The sequence below is a fragment of the Naumovozyma dairenensis genome, chromosome 2, assembly GCF_000227115.2.
Source record: "Naumovozyma dairenensis CBS 421 chromosome 2, complete genome".
Lineage (NCBI taxonomy): Eukaryota > Fungi > Ascomycota > Saccharomycetes > Saccharomycetales > Saccharomycetaceae > Naumovozyma > Naumovozyma dairenensis.
In genome coordinates, this window is record NC_016480.1 from 877,468 (window position 1) to 902,456 (window position 24,989).

General features: G+C 33.4%; 13 protein-coding genes and 1 non-coding gene across 14 annotated transcripts; 9 read left to right on the forward strand and 5 right to left on the reverse strand.

Annotated features, from left to right (window-relative positions):
• Positions 1-129: 129 nt before the first annotated feature.
• On the forward strand, positions 130-1,689 carry KTR7 (putative mannosyltransferase; the record flags this gene model as incomplete). The annotated part of the gene is made up of 1 exon (XM_003668576.1): positions 130-1,689. The coding sequence occupies one exon, from the start codon at positions 130-132 to the stop codon at positions 1,687-1,689; it is 1,560 nt and encodes a 519-aa protein (XP_003668624.1).
• A 424-nt stretch (positions 1,690-2,113) lies between these two features.
• NDAI0B03480 (histone H4) lies at positions 2,114-2,425 on the reverse strand (the record flags this gene model as incomplete). Its single annotated transcript, XM_003668577.1, has 1 exon — positions 2,114-2,425. One exon carries the CDS (start codon positions 2,423-2,425, stop codon positions 2,114-2,116), a length of 312 nt encoding a protein of 103 aa, XP_003668625.1.
• A 701-nt stretch (positions 2,426-3,126) lies between these two features.
• NDAI0B03490 (histone H3) lies at positions 3,127-3,537 on the forward strand (the record flags this gene model as incomplete). Its single annotated transcript, XM_003668578.1, has 1 exon — positions 3,127-3,537. One exon carries the CDS (start codon positions 3,127-3,129, stop codon positions 3,535-3,537), a length of 411 nt encoding a protein of 136 aa, XP_003668626.1.
• A 565-nt stretch (positions 3,538-4,102) lies between these two features.
• AIM19 (Aim19p) lies at positions 4,103-4,588 on the forward strand (the record flags this gene model as incomplete). The annotated part of the gene is made up of 1 exon (XM_003668579.1): positions 4,103-4,588. The coding sequence occupies one exon, from the start codon at positions 4,103-4,105 to the stop codon at positions 4,586-4,588; it is 486 nt and encodes a 161-aa protein (XP_003668627.1).
• Positions 4,589-5,039: 451 nt separating this feature from the next.
• Positions 5,040-6,530, forward strand: AVT7 (Avt7p; the record flags this gene model as incomplete). The annotated part of the gene is made up of 1 exon (XM_003668580.1): positions 5,040-6,530. The coding sequence occupies one exon, from the start codon at positions 5,040-5,042 to the stop codon at positions 6,528-6,530; it is 1,491 nt and encodes a 496-aa protein (XP_003668628.1).
• A 1,461-nt stretch (positions 6,531-7,991) lies between these two features.
• Positions 7,992-9,497, reverse strand: ICE2 (Ice2p; the record flags this gene model as incomplete). The annotated part of the gene is made up of 1 exon (XM_003668581.1): positions 7,992-9,497. The coding sequence occupies one exon, from the start codon at positions 9,495-9,497 to the stop codon at positions 7,992-7,994; it is 1,506 nt and encodes a 501-aa protein (XP_003668629.1).
• Positions 9,498-10,011: 514 nt separating this feature from the next.
• On the forward strand, positions 10,012-12,231 carry UTP25 (rRNA-binding ribosome biosynthesis protein UTP25; the record flags this gene model as incomplete). The annotated part of the gene is made up of 1 exon (XM_003668582.1): positions 10,012-12,231. One exon carries the CDS (start codon positions 10,012-10,014, stop codon positions 12,229-12,231), a length of 2,220 nt encoding a protein of 739 aa, XP_003668630.1.
• Positions 12,232-12,680: 449 nt separating this feature from the next.
• RSM25 (mitochondrial 37S ribosomal protein mS23) lies at positions 12,681-13,466 on the forward strand (the record flags this gene model as incomplete). Its single annotated transcript, XM_003668583.1, has 1 exon — positions 12,681-13,466. One exon carries the CDS (start codon positions 12,681-12,683, stop codon positions 13,464-13,466), a length of 786 nt encoding a protein of 261 aa, XP_003668631.1.
• A 574-nt stretch (positions 13,467-14,040) lies between these two features.
• On the forward strand, positions 14,041-15,159 carry LYS12 (homoisocitrate dehydrogenase; the record flags this gene model as incomplete). The annotated part of the gene is made up of 1 exon (XM_003668584.1): positions 14,041-15,159. One exon carries the CDS (start codon positions 14,041-14,043, stop codon positions 15,157-15,159), a length of 1,119 nt encoding a protein of 372 aa, XP_003668632.1.
• A 212-nt stretch (positions 15,160-15,371) lies between these two features.
• Positions 15,372-17,642, reverse strand: PRK1 (serine/threonine protein kinase PRK1; the record flags this gene model as incomplete). Its single annotated transcript, XM_003668585.1, has 1 exon — positions 15,372-17,642. One exon carries the CDS (start codon positions 17,640-17,642, stop codon positions 15,372-15,374), a length of 2,271 nt encoding a protein of 756 aa, XP_003668633.1.
• A 1,438-nt stretch (positions 17,643-19,080) lies between these two features.
• On the forward strand, positions 19,081-19,154 carry NDAI0Btrna14I. Its single transcript has one exon. It is a non-coding gene; the product is annotated as a tRNA-Ile (tRNA).
• A 1,189-nt stretch (positions 19,155-20,343) lies between these two features.
• On the forward strand, positions 20,344-21,345 carry BMT5 (25S rRNA (uracil2634-N3)-methyltransferase; the record flags this gene model as incomplete). Its single annotated transcript, XM_003668586.1, has 1 exon — positions 20,344-21,345. One exon carries the CDS (start codon positions 20,344-20,346, stop codon positions 21,343-21,345), a length of 1,002 nt encoding a protein of 333 aa, XP_003668634.1.
• Positions 21,346-21,568: 223 nt separating this feature from the next.
• Positions 21,569-23,092, reverse strand: FYV10 (glucose-induced degradation complex subunit FYV10; the record flags this gene model as incomplete). The annotated part of the gene is made up of 1 exon (XM_003668587.1): positions 21,569-23,092. The coding sequence occupies one exon, from the start codon at positions 23,090-23,092 to the stop codon at positions 21,569-21,571; it is 1,524 nt and encodes a 507-aa protein (XP_003668635.1).
• Positions 23,093-23,640: 548 nt separating this feature from the next.
• On the reverse strand, positions 23,641-24,720 carry IDH1 (isocitrate dehydrogenase (NAD(+)) IDH1; the record flags this gene model as incomplete). The annotated part of the gene is made up of 1 exon (XM_003668588.1): positions 23,641-24,720. One exon carries the CDS (start codon positions 24,718-24,720, stop codon positions 23,641-23,643), a length of 1,080 nt encoding a protein of 359 aa, XP_003668636.1.
• Positions 24,721-24,989: the final 269 nt, after the last annotated feature.

Consider the following 24,989-nt stretch of genomic DNA (forward strand, 5'->3'; position numbering starts at 1 on the left):
TTCAGAATTGTGATCAATATACCATTGTCGTTGGTCATCTTCTGTCAAAAAGTTAAAAGGGAAACAATTTCAAAAAAACTACTGACCACACACCATTTTTGGTTGCATAATATATATATACATATATATATGATACGATTCAGAAGAAAAAGACTAATAACTTTACTACTGCTCCTGTTACTAGTAATAAGTCTCCCGTCATTCACACTGCATAGAAAATGGAAAAATAAACATGATCCCACAAACATCCCTTATTCTCAACAAGATATATTCTCAGAGAGAGATGAACCCTTCCATCGTGGCTGTAATGATATCAATTCATATTTGGAAGACCCCTCTTACAAGAAAATGAACTCTACATTCGTCATGTTGACTAGAAATGAAGAATTACAAGATGTAATCAAAACTATGAAATCCATCGAATCACATTTCAATCAATGGTTCCAATATCCATATGTCTTTTTGAATGATATCCCATTTACTAACGAATTCCAACTAGAAATTGAAAATTTGACTCAATCTAAAGTTTATTTTGGAACGATTGATGAATTAGATTGGGAATTCCCTAAAGAAGTTAGAGAATCATTTGAATTTAAGAATGCTTTAGAGGACCAAGCTGATCGTGGTGTTATGTATGGTTCAATGGAATCATATCATAAGATGTGTAGGTTTTATTCCGGAATCTTTTATAAACATCCATTGATGAAACAATTTGAATGGTACTGGAGGATTGAACCAGATGTAGATTTCTTTTGTGATATTACTTATGATCCATTTTGGGAAATGCATCAAAGGGGCAAAAAGTATGGGTTTACTATATTTATTTCTGAGTTGTATTGGACAGTTCCTAATTTGTTTAGAGTTACAAAGAGTTTTATTAATGATTTCGGTTGGAAAGTTGGTACATTATGGCAATTATTTGTTTGGAACTATAATATTTTGGATGTTAAGGATTATCGGGATAATACTTATGATAAGGATGAATTACAACGATGGAGTAATGATGTTAATGATATTAATGAACATTTATCTGAAAATGTGGCCATTGATTATTTATTAAATGATAATATTGATAATGAAGAAGGTATGAAATATTTGATTTCTAAGGCACAATCCAAGATACCAATTTTTGAAGATAAATTTGATGAAGAGGAATTCAATCTATGTCATTTTTGGAGTAATTTTGAAATTGCAAGATTAGATGTGTTTGATAATGATGTTTATAATTCTTATTTCCAATATTTAGAATCATATGGTGGATTTTGGAGTGAAAGATGGGGTGATGCACCTATTCATTCCCTAGGGTTAGGACTGACATTGAATTTGGAAGATGTTCATTATTTTAGAGATATTGGTTACAGGCATTCCATTTTACAACATTGTCCCAAAAATTATGAAAAGGAGAAAGATGAAAATGATATACCATATTATGAATTTGATTCTCAATATAAACGTGATAAAAACAAGATGAAATATGATAAAAGTTCTGATATTGGTATTGGATGTCGATGTCAATGCCCAAAGGGGAAAGAGGATGTAGAAGATACATCTTATCCATGTATGGATATTTGGTTAGAATTGTTATATGATGAAAATCCTGAACGTGTATTTAAGGATGGATCATTTGTTCAACCATTTAATGCAAAAGAATTTGAAAACGGTATTCGTGAAGATTTCTTACAAAGCTGACATGGATTGTGAAGATTGTAGTTTCATAAAAAAAAAATGTAAAATTATAAAAAAAATTTAAAACAGTTCGTAATATTTATTCAGTACAAACTCTTCTCAGTTTCTTATAACAAAAGAAACTGAGAAGAATTATATATATTAAGGTGCATTATGTACATTCGTGAACAATAGTTATTTGAATCAAATTAATGGATGTTTTTTTAATAGTAATATTACATAAGAATACAAGAAGTATTCTATCATACAAATATATATATAGATACATATAAATGAAGTTTTTGTTCCTTAGGTAAACGTCTGCTGTCTCATTTCTCCTTTATGAATTGATTTTCTTCCTAAAATTCAAGGATATATTAACGTTGTTACTTTATTGAAAAATGGACGATTAAAAAGTGGGATGCTAATGAATTATTTTTCAACTTGATTAACCACCGAAACCATACAAAGTTCTACCTTGTCTCTTCAAAGCGTAAACGACATCAAGAGAGGTAACAGTCTTTCTCTTTGCGTGTTCAGTATATGTAACAGCGTCTCTAATGACAGATTCTAAGAAAGTCTTTAAGACAGCTCTAACTTCTTCATAGATTAAACCAGAGATACGCTTAACACCACCTCTTCTTGCTAATCTTCTGATAGCTGGCTTTGTGATACCTTGAATGTTATCTCTTAGAATCTTTCTGTGACGTTTAGCACCACCTTTTCCCAAACCTTTACCACCTTTACCTCTACCGGACATTATTATATTGTATTTTTTGTTGTTGTTATTGTTGTATTACTGATATAACGGGAAAAAAGAACAAAGTAAGTTTAAAATGGATGATACTGGAAGAAGGTTTACACTAATAAGGCGAAAGCCGTTGAATATATATATGTATGAATCTGTCTTGTTGGAAGGGGACGTTTGATGATAGTGTTCTTCGTATTGTTATTATTACCCTTTGTTTATGAAACACGTCAAAATAAAAAAAGAAGACGCGAAAAAACTGGAATCGTAATGTTCCTGAAAGAGTAACCAGACTCGAAAACAAAAGCCGCGAAAACGTGGGAATGAGAAACGTCGGGAACTGGCTGAATAAATTTCCCTTTACGGAAATAAATACTTACTAGGGTTGAATTGGCCCTTGTTCTGGTTCCTTCACCTCTGTTCTGTGAAAAGGTGAGAACGGGGCGTCCCGCATGAAAAAATTCGTGTTTCCCAATTTCGCGCTGTTTTGTTTGTTTGTTATTTGTTATTGTTATTGTAAGGATATTGATAGTTGCTTCTATGGTCTGTTCTCGGATGGTGATATGATATCTTTACTGTAGATCCTGGATATATAACGAGAACAGTTTCCATTATAACACTTTTTCTTTCTTTTCTGTTAAGCTCTGTTTTAACTCCTGCTTTTTTCATAAGGAAGCATCGAACGATCTATATATACTCATAACCCCGCAAATATGGCTAGAACGAAGCAAACAGCAAGAAAATCCACTGGTGGTAAAGCCCCAAGAAAACAATTAGCCTCCAAAGCTGCTAGAAAATCAGCTCCATCTACAGGTGGTGTCAAGAAACCTCACAGATATAAGCCAGGTACCGTTGCCTTAAGAGAAATTAGAAGATTCCAAAAATCTACTGAATTATTGATTAGAAAATTACCATTCCAAAGATTAGTTAGAGAAATTGCTCAAGATTTCAAAACTGATTTAAGATTCCAATCTTCTGCTATTGGTGCTTTACAAGAATCCGTTGAAGCTTATTTAGTTTCCTTGTTTGAAGATACTAACTTGGCTGCTATTCATGCAAAGCGTGTTACTATTCAAAAGAAGGATATTAAATTGGCTAGAAGATTAAGAGGTGAAAGATCATAAGCTCTTTTTCATCTTTACATGCATTAATAATTAAACAAACGGAATAACAAACAAATACAATAAAAATATTTTCTTTTTCTTTGGGATGGGTTTATCTACCTAGATAAATAAAAAACAAAGGTGTAACAATACAAAAACAACAACAAAAACAACAAAATAATTATAGTAAATATTATATTTAAATTTATATACTAAAAGAAAAACTATTACTATTAAATTACTTAGCTTCTTGTATTGTCCAACCCCGACCATCCGTTTTAGCCTTATTCTCTGACCATTGTCTCCTATTAAAGAGAAATGGTAGCCGCATCTTACTTAACTTTGACTTTAAGGGCGAATAAAAATATATCTCTAAGGCATAGAGATATATTCCTTCTAGATGGATTGGCTGGGTGCCAAGGGTATATACATATTTAAAGAAAAGAACCTTGGCTAATTGAAAAGAGGAGTTGAAGACTCTAATATTATTTAACTATTTTATTTTTCATCGATACCTTCGTATATACAAACACTCACAAATTCATACTACACATAAAGTGAAATATTAAGACATCATAGAAAAATAATGACAGATAAATCCATCGAAGAATTAGATCAGGTACTGACGAGCGAAACCAAATCACTTTGGAAACAAGCATACGAATACACAAACACACCTTTACCAGCAATAATCAATGCAGGATTAATTTTCGCAACACCCGTCCTATCACCACAATTCAAGACTGCAATCTCAACCACCACATCTGGCGCTGTCCCCTTCTTATCCAAAGGTAGAACTTCATCAACTAATAAATATATCGGATTATCAAATAAGAATATATTATTGTTTGGTGCTGCTCAAGCATTAGGTGCCAAAATGTTATCTGATGGTGATATTGAAAACGGATCTGGATTCGTAACCGCGTGGTCCATCTTATTCCTTATAGTTAATGGGAAACGTTCTTTGAATTCTTTGAAAGTTACTAAAATTTGGCCAATGGTCTTATGCGTAGGATCATTGGGGAACTCAATACTTTACGGGAAAAGGTTTATATCAGGCGGTTTCAAATGATAAAAATTGCAAGAGGACATTACTGAGATATGTGTTCGTATTTCATAGCTTAGATAGTCTTTCATTCTTTATAATATCAAGATTATATCGTTTTCAAGCATGTAAAACAGGGGAGGGAGATACATAATCATTAATATATAAATTTGGACATCATTTGTAAGCTAACCTCTATAGTACAGTTTTATAATATATATCTGACCGGGATCGTTAGCGTATAAGATATATTATCGGAGTCTCCGAGACTTCTCTCTATTAAAGTAGGATATACATATCAAAAACGAAAATAGAAGCAGAAAGTAGATAGGAGGGTCTTTCGATCTGTCCTAATAAGCACAAACACCAAGACCAAAGAACATAAAAGAAACCATATTATTCTATTTCTTAATCGCATTTGCTAGCACACTATTAGCTATAAACAGTTGAACAAACAAACACATACATACGTACATTCATGCCAGCAACGGCCACAGTTTCATCATCAATAATAAATCTCGTGAAAACAATAGTAGGCGCTGGTCTCCTAGCAATACCATACGCATTCAGAAGTGATGGCATTTTAGTTGGTACATTATTAACTTTACTAGCAGCAATAAATTCTGGATTTGGTCTATTCATCCTAGCTAAATGTTCTAAAACTCTAATAAACCCTAGAAATTCATCCTTCTTTTCAATATGTATGTTAACATATCCATCATTATCACCATTATTTGACTTAGCCATGATTATACAATGCTTTGGTGTTGGTTTAAGTTATTTAGTCCTTATTGGTGATATCTTCCCAGGATTATTTGGTGGACATAGAGATTACTGGATTATTTCTTCAGCTTTCATTATAGTACCGTTATCATGTTTGAAAAAATTGGATTCATTGAAATATTCAAGTATTGTTGGTCTTTTCGCATTAGCTTATCTATCCATGTTCATATTCGTTATGTTTTTACATAATACTGTTTTCAAATTGCCCAATGAAGGTGATTCAACTAGAGGTGAAGTTTACTGGTTCCATGTTTATGATTTCAGAGGATTACTTTCCACTTTTAGTATTATTATATTTGCCTATACCGGTGCCATGAATTTATTCAGTATGATTCGTGAACTAGAAGATATCTCTATGCAAAATATTAAGAACGTAATTAATGGTTCAATAATTATTTCCACTGGATTATTTCTTTTAGTTGGAATATCGGGTTATTTAACCTTTGGCTCTAATGTGGAGGGAAATATTATACTGAATTATAATCCAAATTCAAATTGGATTTATATTGGCAAGTTTTGCCTGGGTACTATGTTAATCTTATCTTTCCCATTGTTGTTTCATCCTTTACGTATTGCTGTTAACAATCTTGTTGTTTGGATGAAAATGACGGTTGATGGAGATTTGGGAAATAATGGTAAAAATTGTAATGTTAATCCATCATTATTAAACAATAATAATAATAATAATAATAATGGTGTTACAATGCCTATTACGTTGAATGTCTCTGATGATATTGCAGATGAAGTAGAAGATGAAAGTATACTTCAAAATATTACTACTACTACACCTACTCCTCGCGGGTCAATAGAACAGCTTCCAGATAATGTTTCAGTTAAAACAGTGTTGGAAGAACAAGAAGAAGAAGAAGCAGCATTCCCGGATACAAGGTTCTATGGAATTACTGCCTTTTTACTAATAGTCATGTACATCATTGCATTAAACGTTAAATCTTTTGCATTGGTACTGGCACTTATTGGTGCCACAGGTTCCACATCAATATCGTTTATTTTACCTGGTTTATTTGGTTACAAATTAATTGGCACAGACTCTCTAGCTATTGGTCAAATGGTACCATTGAGAGACCGTCTCTATAAAAGATTAAGTTTATTATTAGTTTTCTTTGGTCTAGCCGTAATGATCCTTTCATTATATGTTACCCTTTCTGAAGTCTCAGAAACTATGTAGAATAGCAATACAGAAATAAGGCCGCATTTTATTATCAAAAACGCAATTATATAATTGACATTAATACATATTTTCAACCATATTCATTTTACTGGCAAAATCTGTATACAATACCAGAACACTTGCATATAATAGACTCTATAAAACCCTAATTTATTATCAAGTTGACAGTGACACTCCGCGCTTTGACGACGGCAGCTCAGAATGTAACCGGAAAATTTTCTTGAATTATGAAAGAAAAAAATAGTATAAAAGGCCAACAGCAATTTCTTTCCGGTATTCCAATCACAACTTTTTTTCTTGTTTCCATCATTTCTTTTATAGTTTATTTTGTACCTTCGAAAAAACCCAATCCATAGCCAAAGAATCGTCACTGATCGAAGCTTACAAAATTGGAGTTCTCATTTCATTCATTGAATGAAATGAACTGAACTCATCACTATGCTTTGGGTTGAAAGTCTCCCACCAGGTCATATGCGGAAAACGTAATAAGATTTAAAAATTTTAAAATCTTTAAATCAACTTATTAAAGTTTGAAAAAGCTATCATCAGATTGTTTTTTCTTACTTTCCCGACTTGAATCTTCTTTGAATGATTCAATGTTTTCTTCGGTATCGAGATCCCCTTTTCAATGGATCTCAAACCATAGTCATGACGATTGCTGTACAAAATTACATTTGTTTGTCATTTGTATGGTAACCCAATGGAGCTTACTATTCTTGGCTCATGGATTCCCCTTTTTTTATTTTATTTTAAAACCAGTTTGAAGTTTTAATGAAAAACTATTCGCATAGTCAAATATGCCAAACTGCCGAAATATTTCTTTGGAAACTCAGGTGAGTTTCCTAATTTTTTTTCTTTTAATTGTTATTTCTTGAGAATTTGAAAAATTATTTCTAAATAATATGATGAAATATACATGCAACATAGAGTCAAGCTCTGAGTCACTAAAAATAGATGACATGGGAAGAGAATTGCTATTTTACTACTGATATTTTTAATAATTTTTCAACCTTTTATACATATATAATATTACCACTGAAGAAAAAAATTCTTGCATTTAGTACAAGCTACTTGAACGTTCAGGTATTATTTATTATCGTATCAAACAAAAATGTATCTTTGATTAGGGCATTTGCTGAGCTGGATAGAATGGTCAAATTGTTTGATATTATTTTATGAGAAATATTAGCACGGATTCATGTTCCTAAATGACGAATCTGTTTACCAAAGATAATCGTCATTAAAATGATAATGGAATGGATTTTTGTTCAGATAAATATATATAAAAGAAAAATTAGATTACAAATGAGAAATATATGGTACGTATGCAGAAGTATAATTTTGTATGTTTTTGGCTGAGATTATTTCTTTTTTTTGTCAATGTGTTCATGATGTTGCTTGTTAAGATTAATAATAAAGGTTATGAAGAGAGGTTTCATGTCGTAATTTTATCCTTCATTATTGTTTGTTCGCAGTAGCAGTGGTTCCGAACAATTCACTGGCATATATTATGATTGTGAAAAATATATTACACCAATTCCAAAAACCCCAACTATCCACGATCAATTCCGGTTGATTTGGTATTAGCCATTTTAAATTACATCCCCATAGACATAAATCTTTCTTTAATTCACCTGAATATTGTAGAATTAAATGTGTATACATGGCAATTAAGACACACGGACTATACCAATACAATATTTTCATTATACGACGACTTTTCTTTAGTTCACTATCATTTCTTCTTTGTAACGCTGGAATAATTCTTGTAGCTGAATAAAAAATCAAAACTCTGAAGCATAAATTTATGACCACTGCTGGTGATACAGATTCTCTTGCCATTTGATACGTTACTAATACTAATTCAGAGATGGATGATGGTACTGAAACTGTAAAATTCTTGAATAGTTTCCAGATAGGTTTGCATATTCTCAAAAGTAAATCTTTAGAGAGGAAAGTGGTTAAAAAATTGATATTAAATGATGATGGCAATGTATTATTTGGATCATTTTGATTGATTTTCGACACGAGAAGTTCCCATAACATATCGATATGTCTCAACACAAAGTTATTATAGTAAAATAGAAGATTATCAGTAGTTGGTAGATTTCCTTGATGTCTTTGCCAAACTTCTTTGAAAATTTCCAAGATTTCATCTGTTGCTGTAGTGGCTAACTTTGGTGATATCTCATATATGCAACGAACAATATATGCAAAGAATAATGAACTTTCAATGACGGAACCCTTTTCAGTGACAATCCCATACAAGCCTAGACCTCCCACTAGAGAGAGTGTAAAGCCTAGCAAAGATGCTGTTTGAATAGATAATTGCCAAATTGGTGTGACATATATACGATATAGATAGTATAATGATGCAGTTATGACACCTCCTGATGTCAATAATGACGATATGATCCAAGTGTTTGAGTTGATTTCGTTAACTAACCATTTATTTGTTTCACCGACAGCTTGAATTGCCAATATTGTAAAGAATCCTTCAGATAAGGTGAAGAATGGAGTAGAATAAGATAGAAGATATTTCCATGGTTGAACGAAAAATGTATAATAATTATGGTACAAATTCCAGTTTGAATTTGTTGAAGATAAGTTTCTTCTAACTACATCGCTAATTATATCCACTTTTTGTGTATCATCCGATAATGGGATTGTTAAATCTTCATGAGAAAAGCCAGAAAGGAAAAGGTACAATAGAGACGCAATGATTAAATGTTGTGAATAATAAAGGAATCCAGTTAGAAAGATGGAAAAATTGCTACCATATTTCCTTGCCAGGAGACTTAATGTGGTAGATAAGAAATATATTGTGAATAAAGTGGCGGTAAAGGCCAATCCACACTGTAGGCCTCCAATTTTGAACGAAATCGGTATGGAAATTAAGGTAAACAATAAATAGAATGCGGCAGAGAATGTTCGTACACCTCTCATAAAGCTGCTTGAAATCATTTTATGATATGTGTATGTGATTTTGTTTTCGTAAAATGTCTTATTAATAATAGAAGTATGTACTGTTTGTTCCACAAAACCACCTTGTAATGTATGTTATGAGAAGGAATGGGATGTTTTTTAACAGGAATTTGTTCTTATCCTATAAATGTGATAGCTCAATTGATGAGTGTGATAGTTATCAATAAATAATCTAGGGCTTACTCTGGTCTTGGCAACAAGTCATCCATCCATCAATATCAATATTGCGTCTGTCTGACTCCTACGTACATACATATTAGTTCGCGGTATATGTCTCTTTCTATAACCTCAAATATTGTCTTTCGTTATTGTGCCGTATAGAGCGATTTGAAAATTTTTAGCGATGAGCTAAACCTGATCAGAAGAAGTATTTGATGGAAGCTGTGAGATGAGATTACAAGAGCTTGCTTCATCATATATATATATATTGGTGATTGAGTCTGCAAATTTGAAGCCAGAAAGTATCATTTAGAGTAGCAATTGTGAGGTTACAATGGCTGCCAAAGATTCAACTGAAAGGAACCAAAAAAAGTCATATAAATCTAACAACAGTAATGACCATCATAGGAAGAGAGGTAGACAAGAATTGAGAACTATAAGAAGAAGTGCAGCCAAGAAATCTAGATATGATAGCAACGTAACTGAACATAATGATACTGAAGAGTTACTGCAAGAAGAATCAGAAGAAGGCGAAGAAGATGAAGAGGACGATCAATCTGAACAGGAAGAAGTAGATGAGGACGAAAGAAAGGGCAAGGTCTATGGAGCATTGTTGACAATCTTGGAAACTGAACATCCTGAACCAAAACATAAAAGACAGCCTAAGGAAAAACTTCTGAAGGAACAAGTCTCTGATTCTAATCTGAATAACACTGGAGATCGCGAAACTGAAGATAGCATAATTGAAGAAGATGAGACTGAACAAATAGAAAATGGCCTTCTGGATCGCGACGATGAGCAAAGTGATGATGATCAATTAAATGACAGCAATGATGTTGAAAGTGATGATGAACAAGATCCATTTGAATCACATTTTAATAAACCAACTGAACAATTTGTTGACAAACTGCATGCGGCTTTCGAATCAAGGGAAATTAAATACAAAGCTACAAAGATAGTCATAGACGATTCGCATTCCGTTATATCCTCGAAACCGACAATTTTTGGAGAAGAACTTGAGACAAATCGTTTAAGTTCTTCGAAGCATGGCCAATCCATATTTTCTTATTTCATAAAACAAAGATTAAAAATCCAGAACAATCTATTAAACCCAAAAGTAGACCCATTAACGCCATTGCAGAAAGAATTGCTAGATCCCATGTTCCAATATAAAGATATTCTGTATGAGTATGACTCGTATGGGAAAGATGAGGATGAATATCGAGACTTGTATGCATTGCACGCTCTTAATCATGTTTACAAAACCAGAGATAGAATCTTGAAAAATAATCAACGTCTCCAAGATAATACAGATACTGAATATTTGGACCAAGGTTTTACAAGACCAAAAGTTTTAATTGTCGTACCAACAAGAGATACTGCATATGAAGTGACTGACAAAATAATCAAGAAATCAGGATTAGACCAAGTTGATAAAAAGGGTAAATTTTACGATCAATTCAAAGATGATTCTCTACCACCTTCTTCTAAACCTAAATCTTTCCAACAAATTTTCAAGGGTAATACCAACGATTTTTTCGTCTTAGGTTTGAAATTCACAAGAAAGGCCATAAAGCTTTATAGTAATTTTTATCAGTCTGATATTATTGTATGTTCTCCATTAGGTATGCAAATGATAGTCGAGAATACAGATAAAAAGAAAAGACAAGATGATTTCCTATCTTCTATTGAATTATTGATTGTTGATCAACTACATTCACTTGAATATCAAAATCTGGCCCATATTTTTACTATATTTGACCATCTCAATAAAATACCAACTGAACAGCACGATGCTGATTTTAGTAGAATAAGGATGTGGTATATTAATGATCAAGCTAAATTGTTTAGGCAAACAATGGTATTCACCAAATATGTTTCCCCTGCGGCCAATGCAATCATTAATAATAGATGTCGTAATTGGGAAGGAAGATGGAAGAATCATAAAATTGTTGCACCTGAAGTTTCAAGTATTGGGAAGTTAGGTCTTAAGATAAAACAAATTTTCCAACGGTTTGATATTATGGGTGGTTCTATTGTTGACGAGCCTGATTATCGATTTAAACACTTTACTAGTGTTATTATTCCGAGTATTGTTAAATCTACAAGTTATGATGATGGTATTTTGATATATATTCCCGATTATACTGACTATGTTAGGATTAGAAATTACTTGAAGGAAAAAACACGTATCTTGTTTGGTGATATAAATGAATATTCAGAACAAAGAGAGTTGAATTCTAATAGATCTTTATTACAACAAGGAAGAGTCAAAGTTTTATTATATACGGAAAGGTTACATCATTATAGACGTTATGAAATTAAAGGTGTTAAAAGTGTGGTATTTTACAAACCTCCAACAAATCCAGAGTTCTATAATGAAGTTGTTAGATTTATTGGTAAGAATGCCTTTTTAGGAAATACCGATTTGAATATATCGACAGTCAGAACTGTGTATTGTAAACTAGATGGTCTTTCTTTGGAAAGAATTGTGGGGACTAAAAGAGCCGGTATTTTATGTCATGCACAAAACGAAGTTTATGAATTCAAATAAGTTAATTGTCAGACTTTTGACTTTAATACCGTTAGTATAAACTTATAGAAAAAAAAGTATAATTGAAAGAAAAAACTTAATAGCATCAAACCAGAAGTTCAAAAGCACATTTTTAGTATAACCTTTTAAAGTAGTACTTAATGAAGAGTTTAATTAAAAATACTGATTTTCTCCGCTGTCGTTTGACATATTATTAGAGTAACATCATCTACGTAGTCTTATAATTTATTTTATGTGTTTGTCGCCCTTTGGGAATCTCGGGCAAAAATAGAAGTGTTCCTCCGTACACCATTTAGGATCTGGAAATAAAGGAAGCTTTGTTAGTTACTAGTTGGCTGATATGGAAGTGACGAAAGTCGAAGAATCATATAACGACTAGTCATCCAGATCGTTTACACTTTTGGCAGCTTCGAAAAGCAAAATCCCTCAATTGAGTCAGGAATAGAAAGATGAAAATCCAAACGAATGCGGTCAATCTAGTAGAGAGGACCTCAGCATACTTAAGTTCGGGACTATTGCAAAACACACCAGCTTGGTATGATGTTGTTGCTTCTATTCCTCCCACGAAGAAGTTTACTAGGGAACCCAAGATAACGAATCCCACCACGGGAAGAAACAAGACTTTTTTCAAGGATGACCGTATAAGGGTTAATAATAAAGGACTGTACAAGACAAGGATGAATCAAATGGACAGAAAGGATTCTGCAAATAATCTATATAAACCTCCAAAATTAATATATCTAGAAGATCGTTTGAGAAGTCTCTTTTTTGAGCAACATCCATGGGAATTATCAAGACCTAAGATCTTGATAGAAAACTCTTTGGAAGAAAATTTTGATTGGAGTCATATCCAACAATGGGAGAAACAACTAGACGGTGAAAGTGTCGTTCAAAGGACATTATATCTGTTGAAAAATGAGCCTGGGATAAACATGTTACAAGCTTATAATAAGGCACGTTTTGAATTTTATCGATTGAGAATACAACAAGATATATCACAACAAGTTGCGCAAGAAGAAGCTGAGATGTTTGGTTCTATATTCAGACAAACCTCTTTTGAACATGGTATAGAGAAAGAACAAAAGGTGATCGAACAGTGGAAAAAGAAGGCTATTCAAGAGACACAACTAATGGAAGTTAGAAGCTCTAACCCATCTGATTCTTGGGCTGCACCTGAGGAACAAGATCTAGAAGAGGACTTTACGGAAGGAGAACCTGAAATTCTAGATATTTAGATGGAATATCAGAGCAAGTAGCCATAAATCTGTAAATATATATATATATACCTCCAAATACGATACTATTCCCGTTACAAGAGCTATTCCTATTGTTTATATTTATCACCAAGGAGAGAATCGAACAGCACCTTGATTCCCGAGCTGTTGGCGTCCAACCAAGGAATTTACTGTAGATAGATGTTCGAGGCGGCATAAAGCTAACAGTTTTTTTCCAGCTCAATTTTTAGGAAAAAATAACAAGACTCACTAATTAATAGTTACGTTGCAAATTCCATTGGAAATTTGTCACTTGAATAGGATATGTAAAATGACTGAGTCTTCTAAACTGTTATGCAACATTATTTCTGCCACAGGCTGTCTATTATTTCCATCGTAATAATCTTAAACTATTCTCGTAAATGAAAAAACATATATAAATAGCATGCAATTTCTCAAGAGGATCAATTAAAGATTGTACTAATGTTCTTTCCATGTCTTGTATTTCCAGAATGAAAAAGAAGCATTAATTAATAAAGACAAACCTCTCCTTTGATAGTTGTTAGACATAAAAAAAAAAGCATTCATTGACATCATGCTAAGAACTACTGCCTCAAGACTTGCCACATGTCGTGGTTACGCCACAAACGCCATTCGTAAAAACCTAACGATTGGTTTGATACCAGGTGACGGTATCGGTAAAGAAGTCATCCCAGCTGGTAAACAGGTCCTACAAAACTTGAACTCCAAACATGGTTTGAACTTCGATTTCATCGATTTACAGGCTGGTTTCCAAACCTTCTTAGATACCGGAAAGGCATTACCTGATGAAACTATTCAAGTTTTGAAAAATCAATGTCAAGGTGCTCTTTTCGGTGCTGTTCAATCTCCAACTACTAAAGTGGAAGGTTACTCCTCACCAATTGTCGCACTAAGAAAGGAAATGGGGTTATATGCCAATGTTCGTCCTGTTAAATCGGTAGAAGGTACTACTGATAAGCCTGTTGATATGGTTATCGTAAGGGAAAACACTAGAAGATTTATTAACATAAAATTAGAAAGAACATACATAGATAGGGCTACTGGAACAAGAGTCGCTGAAGCAACTAAGAGAATATCTGAAATTGCTACAAGAAGGATTGCCACAATTGCTCTAGATATCGCGTTACAAAGATTAAAGACTAATGGTAAGGCTACATTGACCGTTACACATAAATCCAATGTTTTATCTCAAAGTGATGGTCTTTTCAGAGAAATTTGTAAGGATGTTTATGAATCAAATAAAGATAAATATGGTCAAATCAATTACAATGAACAAATTGTTGATTCCATGGTCTACAGAATGTTTAGAGAACCTCAATGTTTTGATGTCGTCGTTGCTCCAAACTTATACGGTGATATTCTTTCAGACGGTGCCGCCGCTTTGGTCGGTTCTTTAGGTGTCGTTCCAAGTGCAAACGTTGGTCCAGAAATTGTTATCGGTGAACCGTGTCATGGTTCTGCACCAGACATTGCCGGTAAGGGTATTTCTAATCCAATTGCTACTATAAGATCTACCGCTCTAATGTTGGAATTCTTAGGACACAATGAAGCGGCCCAAGATATTCATAGAGCTGTCGAGGCTAACCTAAAAGAGAATAAAGTTAAGACTCCAGATTTAGGCGGTAAATCTACCACTCAAGAAGTTACTGAAGATGTCTTAGCAAGATTATAATAGAAAAGAATGACATAGAATTTTTTGTATATTAAAAACTCACGCTACATAATTTAATGATAACGACATTACTGTAATTTTAGGTTGATAATGAAGTATTTTGTAGTTAATTGGTTTATAAGATATATATTGTTCATGACATCGCATACCATAAGGCAAGAATGATGCATTTTTATGCAAAACAAATGTCTAAGGGCAGCGCTGCCTCAGTGCTATCTATTTTCTAATGTGCTAGGGAATCGTTTCCTAAAATCTCTCTCTAAAGTATCGACATCCAAGGTAACTAGTTGTTCAGTAGCAGTACTACTAATCCTTTCTTTCGAAAACATTTTAGAAAGATATGTTGGTTTTGGAGGTGGTTTAGGCCTCAAATGATGTGGTTTGAAAGGTAATGGTGGAGCTTTCTTTGGTGAAGAACCGATATCCTCTAACGGATTGATAACAACACTAGAATATCTCAGACTATCTTTTTCTCTACTATTTAAATTTCTCGGTATCATGGAGTGACTTACTGCATTAGTATGATGCGTGTCTATATTATTCCTTTCCATTGGCTGTTCGGATTCGCTAAGTAGATTTTGAACCCTCTGTTGAATGTTATCTCGAGTAGTTTTAGTTACAAATGGCTTAGTAGGTGAATGAGATCTGTAATATTCACTTGCGTGGTAGCCTTCATTTTCTATCTCTAAGTTTTCCAAATCATACAACATTCCAGGAGGCATAGTATGTCTTTTCGCAAGCTTCGCCTTCGTCATATTTCTCGAGTCTTCTTCTTTAATTGGATTTGTGATTATGTTATGTCTACCATAACTAGAATTTCTTGAAGTATTGTTATTACTATTATTATGCATACTATTGTTGGTGTTATTATCTAGGGAAGGAGCTCTCATGCTGCCAGTAAATGCACCCCTGATAGCACCAAAAGCAGACCTGACACTACCACCTGTATCTTGCCGTGATCTGATTGGAGATGCATTCCGTGATTCTCCTGTAACAACCCTTTTGATCTTATTGGTAAATTTCTGAGCAAAACTATCACCTGTATTATTCCCTTGAAGATTTCCTTCAAATGAAAGTGCAGAAGTGGATTTTATAGATGATGTTCTTGATAAACTCCTTCCCATATAGTTCGATTGGTTTTGATCATGATCATATTGGCTAGTACGTCTTCTTTGAATATCGTAATTGGTATTGTCTCTTGATGGGGATCTAGATATATAACGTCGGATCGGGCTAACGGATGCTGTTTTCGATGGGGTTAATAAAGTTCCAGATTTTTGGAAGGGATGCAATTTCATATACATATCCTTATCTAATGAAGGTGAGAATTGAGGAACTTTTATATCTAACTCTAAAGCGGGAAGTCTTGTATTCTCACTTAAAACAGGAACTGTTATGGGCGTCACAAGTGATGTATTCGCCTTGGTATTTATTATTGGCATTGTTTGAGTTCGAGCGTTCAGTTGTTGTATTGGTTGTGCTGTTGCGATCTTTGGCACTGTAGTTTGTCTTTGTAATTGAATTTGGTTAGCTAATTGCTGTGCTCTTATTAAATAGAAATTTTGGATTGGACAAGGAACACCTTGAATGCTCGATATCTCTTCCAATAATTCACATATATTCGGTCTTTTGGTTGGGTTCTCTGAAAGCATAACTCGGATCAAATTCTTCAACCTATCGCTATATATTGGAAAAGCAGGATATTGGAATTTTGAATGTAGGATAGCATTTTCTCCAGTTTTCTCAAATGGTGTTGTATAATAACATAATTTGTAAAGAAATACACCAAGTGCCCAGATATCGGATTTTTCATCAATAGGTAAACCTCTATATAAATCTAGCATTTCTGGACACCTATATTGTGCAGTGGTGTTCTTCAAGATATCATGTTGGACATATGACAACTCTTGTTGGTTTCTTGGTGGTCTAATATATCCACAGACAGAACCGAAATCGCATAATTTGAATTCGCCATTCCCAGATCTCAACACATTCTCAATTTTTATATCTCGATGAAGAAGAACCGGTTGTAAGGCATGCATATTAGCTACCCCTTGAGCTGTTTGAGAAAGAATGTTTAGTATCTCAGCTTCACTCAGTCTATTTTGTAGCCTCGAGTTCATAAAATCGATTAATCCACCGCCTTCGCAATATTCCATCAATAGAAGTACTTCGTAAGAACCATTGTTAAACGCCGATTTAACTGCATTAGAGTCAATATAAGAAACGACATGTCTATTATTTTTCAAAAGTTTCATAGCATCCACTTCTGCCCTTAATGTATTTAAACCTGATTTAGTTGGAACAATAACTCTTTTCAAACAAGCCACGTTGGATTTACTATAAGTATCAACAGGTGTTATCTCAACTGCATATATTTGAGCAAAGCCACCACTAGTCAAATACTTCTTGATTAAGGCTCTATGCGTTCCTACTGTCAAAAGTGTGCCATTGGGATATAAAGGTATGTTCGGTTGGTTCATTTAGAGGGAATACAACGACTCTTCGAGACAGAATTGTGCATAAAACTAAGTACTCAGTTAAATTTTTGGGACACCTTTCAAGCAAAAGAATTGGTTTAAACAATCGTGTACTTTTGGATCTCACTAAAGAAGCTCAATGCAGCTCAAAATGTAACTTCATTTTTGTTGACATTTGAAACTTCGAAGAAGTGGCCGAAGTTTCAGCAGAGATTTCGCGTTATTAAGTTCTGCTTAAAACTGGCAGTAATTTTCCAGAAAAATAGAGTATAATAGACTGGCGATACGCCAAAAGCCTGTGAATATAGAAGACTGTAAAATATGGGTTGGATAATAGACCAAAATCTAAACTTTGTAAAGGCAGGGCGTAGAATATAAGATTTGCGAATAGATCATTTGGATTGCTCTCTTTATATAGTATAAATAATAACTAATAAAGAGATATAAATAACTAACTAAAATGCTTCTAATTCCAGTTCGACTATTAGCCCTTCTATATCTTTGAAAAATACTTTTTCTTCAACTTTATCTAATCACTTACCTGTAATAGTTAGATTAGATAATCAATGAACTTATTTAATCTTGTTTCGTTCGGGAACACTTGGTACTTTAGGGATCATATTGTATAATAGACGTGCTCCTTTAATCTTAAATCATTCTGTTTCATTGTGACGCACTGTGTTAATAAAATAGGAATAGGATAGGAATGGGAAAAAGAATGGGATAGTAATAGAATGGAAATAGGATTAGGATAGAAATACAAGAGATACAATAAAGTTAGTAGGATTTTACTTCCATTTGCTCCTAATTAGTTTCTCAACATAATTATGGCTTATGATAATGATAATAAAGTAATAACTTAGTAAGTCAAATAAATTCTAGAAGTTCATATAATATCTCATTAAGTCATGCATGCATAAAACAAGAACTCATAATCATTAACACCGCTCTCAAAGTCCTTTCAACTAGGTGCTCCGCAGGATAATCTAAAAACTTGTAGGTTTGGTTAGGAGAGACCAATCCAGAACGCCTGAGTAAATATTCAGCAAAACCATACAAGTTAACCGACCCAATACATAACTCTTGTACGCATGCACGGTCGAAACCGTAGACGTGGCTGCAATCAAAAACAATCTTAATAATAGTAAGATAACACTTGCATGGCATTCAACTTCATTCAACAAAAGATATTCAATTATAGTTCAATAAACGTTATATATCTACAAACATGTAGGTGCCTAACGTAGTTCCAGTCATTACTTCGAACCTCACAACTTCATAATAATTCTTAACTCAACTTGACTGATAACTAACGACTCATAATTTCGTGACAGTAATTACTCAGACAATAAAAGAATAAACATACTTCTTTGTGACACTTGGACGTGATTCGGATACTTCGTTATAATAATCGGATATCCGTTTCAAAAATGTAACATATGGTCTCTTGGCCCAGTTGGTTAAGGCACCGTGCTAATAACGCGGGGATCAGCGGTTCGATCCCGCTAGAGACCATTTATTTTTACTATTTCAAGATGAACTTTTTTTACAAATGTCACCATTTTGTGATATATTACCTCACGATAATATATAAACCGCACTCTTATTTAACAGCCGAGTATAACTCAACTTACCCTGCACCTTGATCCTTTATAAAAAAATTATAGACGTCTATGATATGAAATCTTTTACGTCTGTTATGACCAGTTTGGGTGAAGTTGTGTCCTTATTATCTTGATTACCTTGATAATGAGTTAGGAATCTGGTGTGTCTTATCTTTGATATTTCTACTTTTGTAGAAATTAGAAGATAACGAATGCAATATCTACTATTCTATTATCTCTGTATCCAATATAAGCTCAATAGTTAGATCTATACCGGCAGATAATTATTACCAGTATCAAAACTTATATCTTGTAGCTCTTAAAATATACGTACACTAAGCTCGAGAATAGCAGATAATTATCAATCCTATGGATGTGTATTACTGTCTATCGGTGAGTAGTATGAGTAGTATGTTTATCGATGAGTATGTCTATCGATGAGTATGTTCCTTTCGGTGATGTGATGATCCTTTCGGTGAGGATCTGATGCGATGTTATGTGATGTAATGTTATGTGATGAGATATTATGTGATGGGATATAATATTCTCTTCTTTCTATGATCTAGGTTCCTAGGGATCTAGTTGTATATTTTCTTTTCTTCTCTTCTATAAATGAGCATCAAGATAACTTCAGATTCAAATTTTCCATTTCAATGTCTCTATATATATATATGGTATTCGCTGAAACTCATCGAACCCATTCAGAAAGCGATGCCATGGAAAATTTTCACTCGTTCACTTCGTTGGTCACCTTCGAGAAACGCGCCACGGAAAAGGCCAAATAGCCTAGAACGTGACAACAAACATAACAATAATACAGAAATAATTACTGTTATATCTTGCCCAATTATTTTCCATTGTAAAGTGAATGTAACAGTTAGTTACTTTAAGAGTAGGACAATAATATATTTTTTATAATTACTTTGTTTCTTTACGAAATAATTTTTTTTATGCGTGGCTTTTTTCTGGGAATTTTTGAAGTGAAAAAAAATTCCGATAATAAATTCAGATTAAGCTCATCGCAAGATTTATACTATTGTAAGTTGAATTAGTTCCAAGACGAAAATCAGTACCAGACACCCCGAAGCTAATCTGTTGAAATGGCTAGAAAATTGAAAGGTAAAGTGAACTCAAAAGGCTTGAAAGCTGCATTATTAAGGCAACAGTCTCAAGAAAAATTAAGACTGAAACAGAAAAAGAAAGAGCAGGCGGAAATAAAGAAGAAGTCTCAACCTCCAAAGAAAATAGTCCAAAATCAAGAAGCGCAAAAAGCTGATTTGCCTACATTTATTCCCTTCGAACGAAATGAAACCTTATTATTAATTGGTGAAGGTGATTTTTCATTTGCTAAATCGATAATAGAGCAAGATTATATATTACCTGGAAACTTAATTGCTACAAGTTTCGATGCATCTCCTACTGAATTGAGACTGAAATATCCAAATACTTTCGAAGAAAATTATAAATTTTTAATTAATGAAGGAGTCAAGATACTTTTCAAAGTTGATGGAACTAAATTAATAAAATCTTTAAAATTATCAAAGAAAACTCCATGGTCTAAAATTGTTGGTCCGGCTTGGAAATCCAAATATTTAAATAATATCATGTTCAATTTTCCACATACTGGTAAAGGTATTAAGGACCAAGATAGGAATATCAAAGATCACCAAGAACTAGTGTTTGGATACTTCGATAGTAGTAAACAATTATTCAGCTTGATCAATAAGCCACTTAAGAGTGCTACATCTGGTTACACCCTTGGTTACTCTACGGAAAAGAATCAAGACTCTGAAGGTATCAGTTCAGAAGGGTATGGCAAAATAATCTTGTCTGTGTTTGATGGAGAACCTTATGATTCATGGCAAATTAAAATGTTGGCGAAGAAGAATGCGCTACATGTTGAACGTTCGAATAAATTCCAATGGGAAAACTTTCCTGGATATCACCATAGAAGAACTAATAGTGAACAAACCACAACTAAACCTGCAGAAGAAAGAAATGCAAGAATTTTCATATTCAAGAAATTCGAAAAGGCCAAACATAGCAAATCTAAAAGGAATAGAAACATTGACGATGATGACAGTGATGAAGATGAGCGTTAAATAGTCATGTGCAACTGTACTTTCCTTTTTTAGCTGCATAAAAAGTCCACTACAGAGTTCTGGATTAGGGTGTTATATGTGCTAACTGAAAAATTAATATATTTGTAACATTATATTATTATGTACATTATACAAGAAGTTCCATTTCAGCTTTTCTAACGTTAGATAGAAGGGAAAATTCGATATACTGGACATGCCAATCGATGACAAGGATGAGTGAATTTCACGTAGGATACATTTTCACAAAATCTGTTTCAGAGTATCTCTTGCCGTCAATTGGGTCAATGATTTGTTCCTTCTCCAAAATACAGAGTTCTTTCTTCTTCAAAGTTTTTGCCAAATCTTTTAAGCGTTGGGCATCATACACGTTACCATTTGGAAGCATCACAGGATTCTCAAACAACCTTGATTTAGTATGATGGGCATATGGTAAATTCTTCGATATCTTTGCAAAACTTTCAGAACAAACTGGACAATGATTTGTAATAACTTTTTCACTTAAATATGTACGTAACTCGCCATTTTCCAAATCTGGAGCAATTGATTCATGCAAGCAACCCTTTGTCTTCAAAGTAGAAATTCCTAAGGATAGGTAAATTAATAAAGGATCATTTTTGGATATACCATACATTGTATAATATTCATCTAAAAATATTTTCTTCAAGGTATCCCATCTACTTACACTCAACAGCTTTTGGTATCTATCTGTGTCGCATGTGCCATAACAAAAGTGCATACTGTTATTTTTTATTAAATCTGTATTGACATTTGTAGTAAGTATTCGTTTATTGAATATATTTTCATAGATGGAATGTATCAGGTTTTGACTTGGTTTGTTCATTTTACTATTGTCGTCGATTTCATATAATGTTGCCGTATCTTCTCTACCATTGTTTGAATATTGAATAAATAAAATCAGGCCTGCTGCAAGTTTTAAATCATTAAAGTTATTTTTCATGAATGGTAATAAATAAGTCTGATAACACGAAATGGAACGTTGATACCAACCTTGTTTCAATAATTCAATATATTCTTGAAATCTTGTTTCAAATTCTAATATTGAATTGCGTTTCTTCAGATATATTTTATTTTCGTTAATCCATTTCAAAAGTGGAGTTAAATCATGAGATTGGGTTAGAGCGTTCGATATCTTATTTGCTGTTATTAATATATCGTGATCTAAAAGCTGTTCTAAATGTTGCTGCTTCAGGAAAATGTCTCCGGAATTCATTTCTGTTTTATTAATATTTCCCTTTCCATTTCCAATTTTCCTATTTTCTCCAAGTAGTACTTTGGATTCCAACTCTGTCGTATTTATTCTACTATTCCTTAAAAGATAATCACCAATCAATAAATTAGTATATTTCTGGTACCACAGCAATAGTCTATTTTTATTCGAGGACGCCTTAATATCATCCAAATCTTGGAAAAAATCCAGTCTAGCTTTAATTCTATCCAACAATTCCAAATCATGATCAATTCTAATGGATAGCTGTTTCTCAAATTTATCAATCCGTTTAATAAGATCACTTATTTCGCCAAGGGCGATCTTGTCATCATCGATCGAGTTCCTTTCAAAATGACGATTCAATAAGTCATATGAACGTTGTATTGCTTTCGTTTCCTTTTCAACCAGTTTATATACTTGTCTAATGTTCTTCTGCAATAGCTCATAGGGGATGTAGAATGATTGTTGGTTAAGTTTTAAATGGAAGTCTGTATTTGGTTCTTCAATTAAACTGCTCATTTTTCGGGGGAGGGGTTTAAATTCACAGAAGGGTTTTTTTGTCCCTAGATATCTATCGATCTTATAGGATATATTATAGCCAACGATGGTTCTTTAGTCTTCCTTCAATTTTTTCATATGTTTGACTTCTATCAAGATATATAATGTTATACTCTCCCACCGAAAAAAGGTACAGTTAATGTTACTTTGCATTTTACCCTCTTTGAAAATGGGAGGGCGCCCTTCAAAAATTGTCTGAAAATTAATTAATTAAAAATTCGTCAAAAAGCGTACTTTACAATTACAGGATAGATGACCGGGGGGTCCACGTATCGCACACAGAGATTAGAGTAAAATGGCATGTGCATTTGATTAAAAAAATGTTACTATTATTATATATTATATTATATTGTTATTATTAGTTGGTCATCATACATACTGCTAACATTTTTTGCGTTAAGTTAGGTTGTTTGTCTTTGGAAAAATATTATCAAAAGACAACCGTTTTACTGAAAAATTCTATTTTTGGTTGTTAAATATGTGGTGGTTGCTGCTGTATGTTATACTCTTTATAATCTTGCCAGTTTGTTAATGACAGCTTGAGTAAATTCTGTAGTTGATGCAGATCCACCGATATCTTGCGTCGTAGCTTTACCTTCCGCAATGACGTCATATACAGCTGATTTGATTCTGTTTGCAGACTTTTCTAAACCTAAATGATCTAACAACAAGGTGGCAGATAATAACATTGCAGTGGGATTTGCAACATTTTGACCCTTAATATCTAAACCAACATGTCTGGAACCAGGTTCAAACACAGCATAATCTCTACCATAATTCACCCCTGGAACAAGACCAGGACCACCAATTAAGGCAGCACCAATATTTCCGACTATAGTTCCATACATGGAAGGTGTCACCATAACATCAAATTGATGAGGTTTAGCTACAGCTTGCATGGATGCATTATCGACGATGATGGAAGAAGTTTGGATTTCTGGGTATTCTTCTTCACCAATTTTACTAACGGTATTTCTAAATAAACCATCACTTAGTTTCATAATATTAGCCTTATGTACAGCAGTGACAGATTTTCTATTATTTCTCTTGGCAAAATCAAATGCAAATCGAGCAATTCTTTCACTCTTACTCTTTGTAATGATTTTCAAAGATTCCACTACACCGGGGACAGATTCATGTTCCAACCCAGAATATTCACCTTCAGTATTTTCTCTGATGACAACAAGATCTACGTTTGGAATCTTAGTCTTAACCCCTTCTATAGATTTGAAAATGGCCACATTAGCATAAATATCCAATTGTTTCCTAAATGCGACATTCAAAGACCCATGACCCACTTGGTCAGCAGGAGTATGCCAAATTCCCTTCAACCCAATTTTGTTCCTTTTCAATGAATCTACAGCAGCTTTGACACCTTCAGTATGGTCTAATCCTGAAATATCAACTGTTTCCCAATCGATTGGCACGTTTTCGGACTTGAAGATGGACACTACTGAATCTGTAATTTCTTTACCAACACCATCTCCTGGTAATAACGTTACAGTGAAACGACCTCCATATTTTTTGGGGATGATTGTTTCCTTAGCTAAGGTAACTAATGATCTTTTTGTGACTGAATGTTTGAACATTGTTTTAGAATATATATTATGCAGTTTTTTTTGTTTTTACAAGGGGATGTGCGTGGGATGTAAGTGTGATACTAGTCCTTACTCATATGGGGGACTGATGCGAATACTATATTACACTCTTGTAATATGTTTATACCTAATTTGCTAAAGTGACAATAATGCATTTTTATGTTGCGATAGTAAATTAAGAGTTGAGAGTTATATAAGATAGCAGACATTGCCTTACGGAGTGAAATGTTTCACTCTATCATTGATTGATTGAGTGTCAC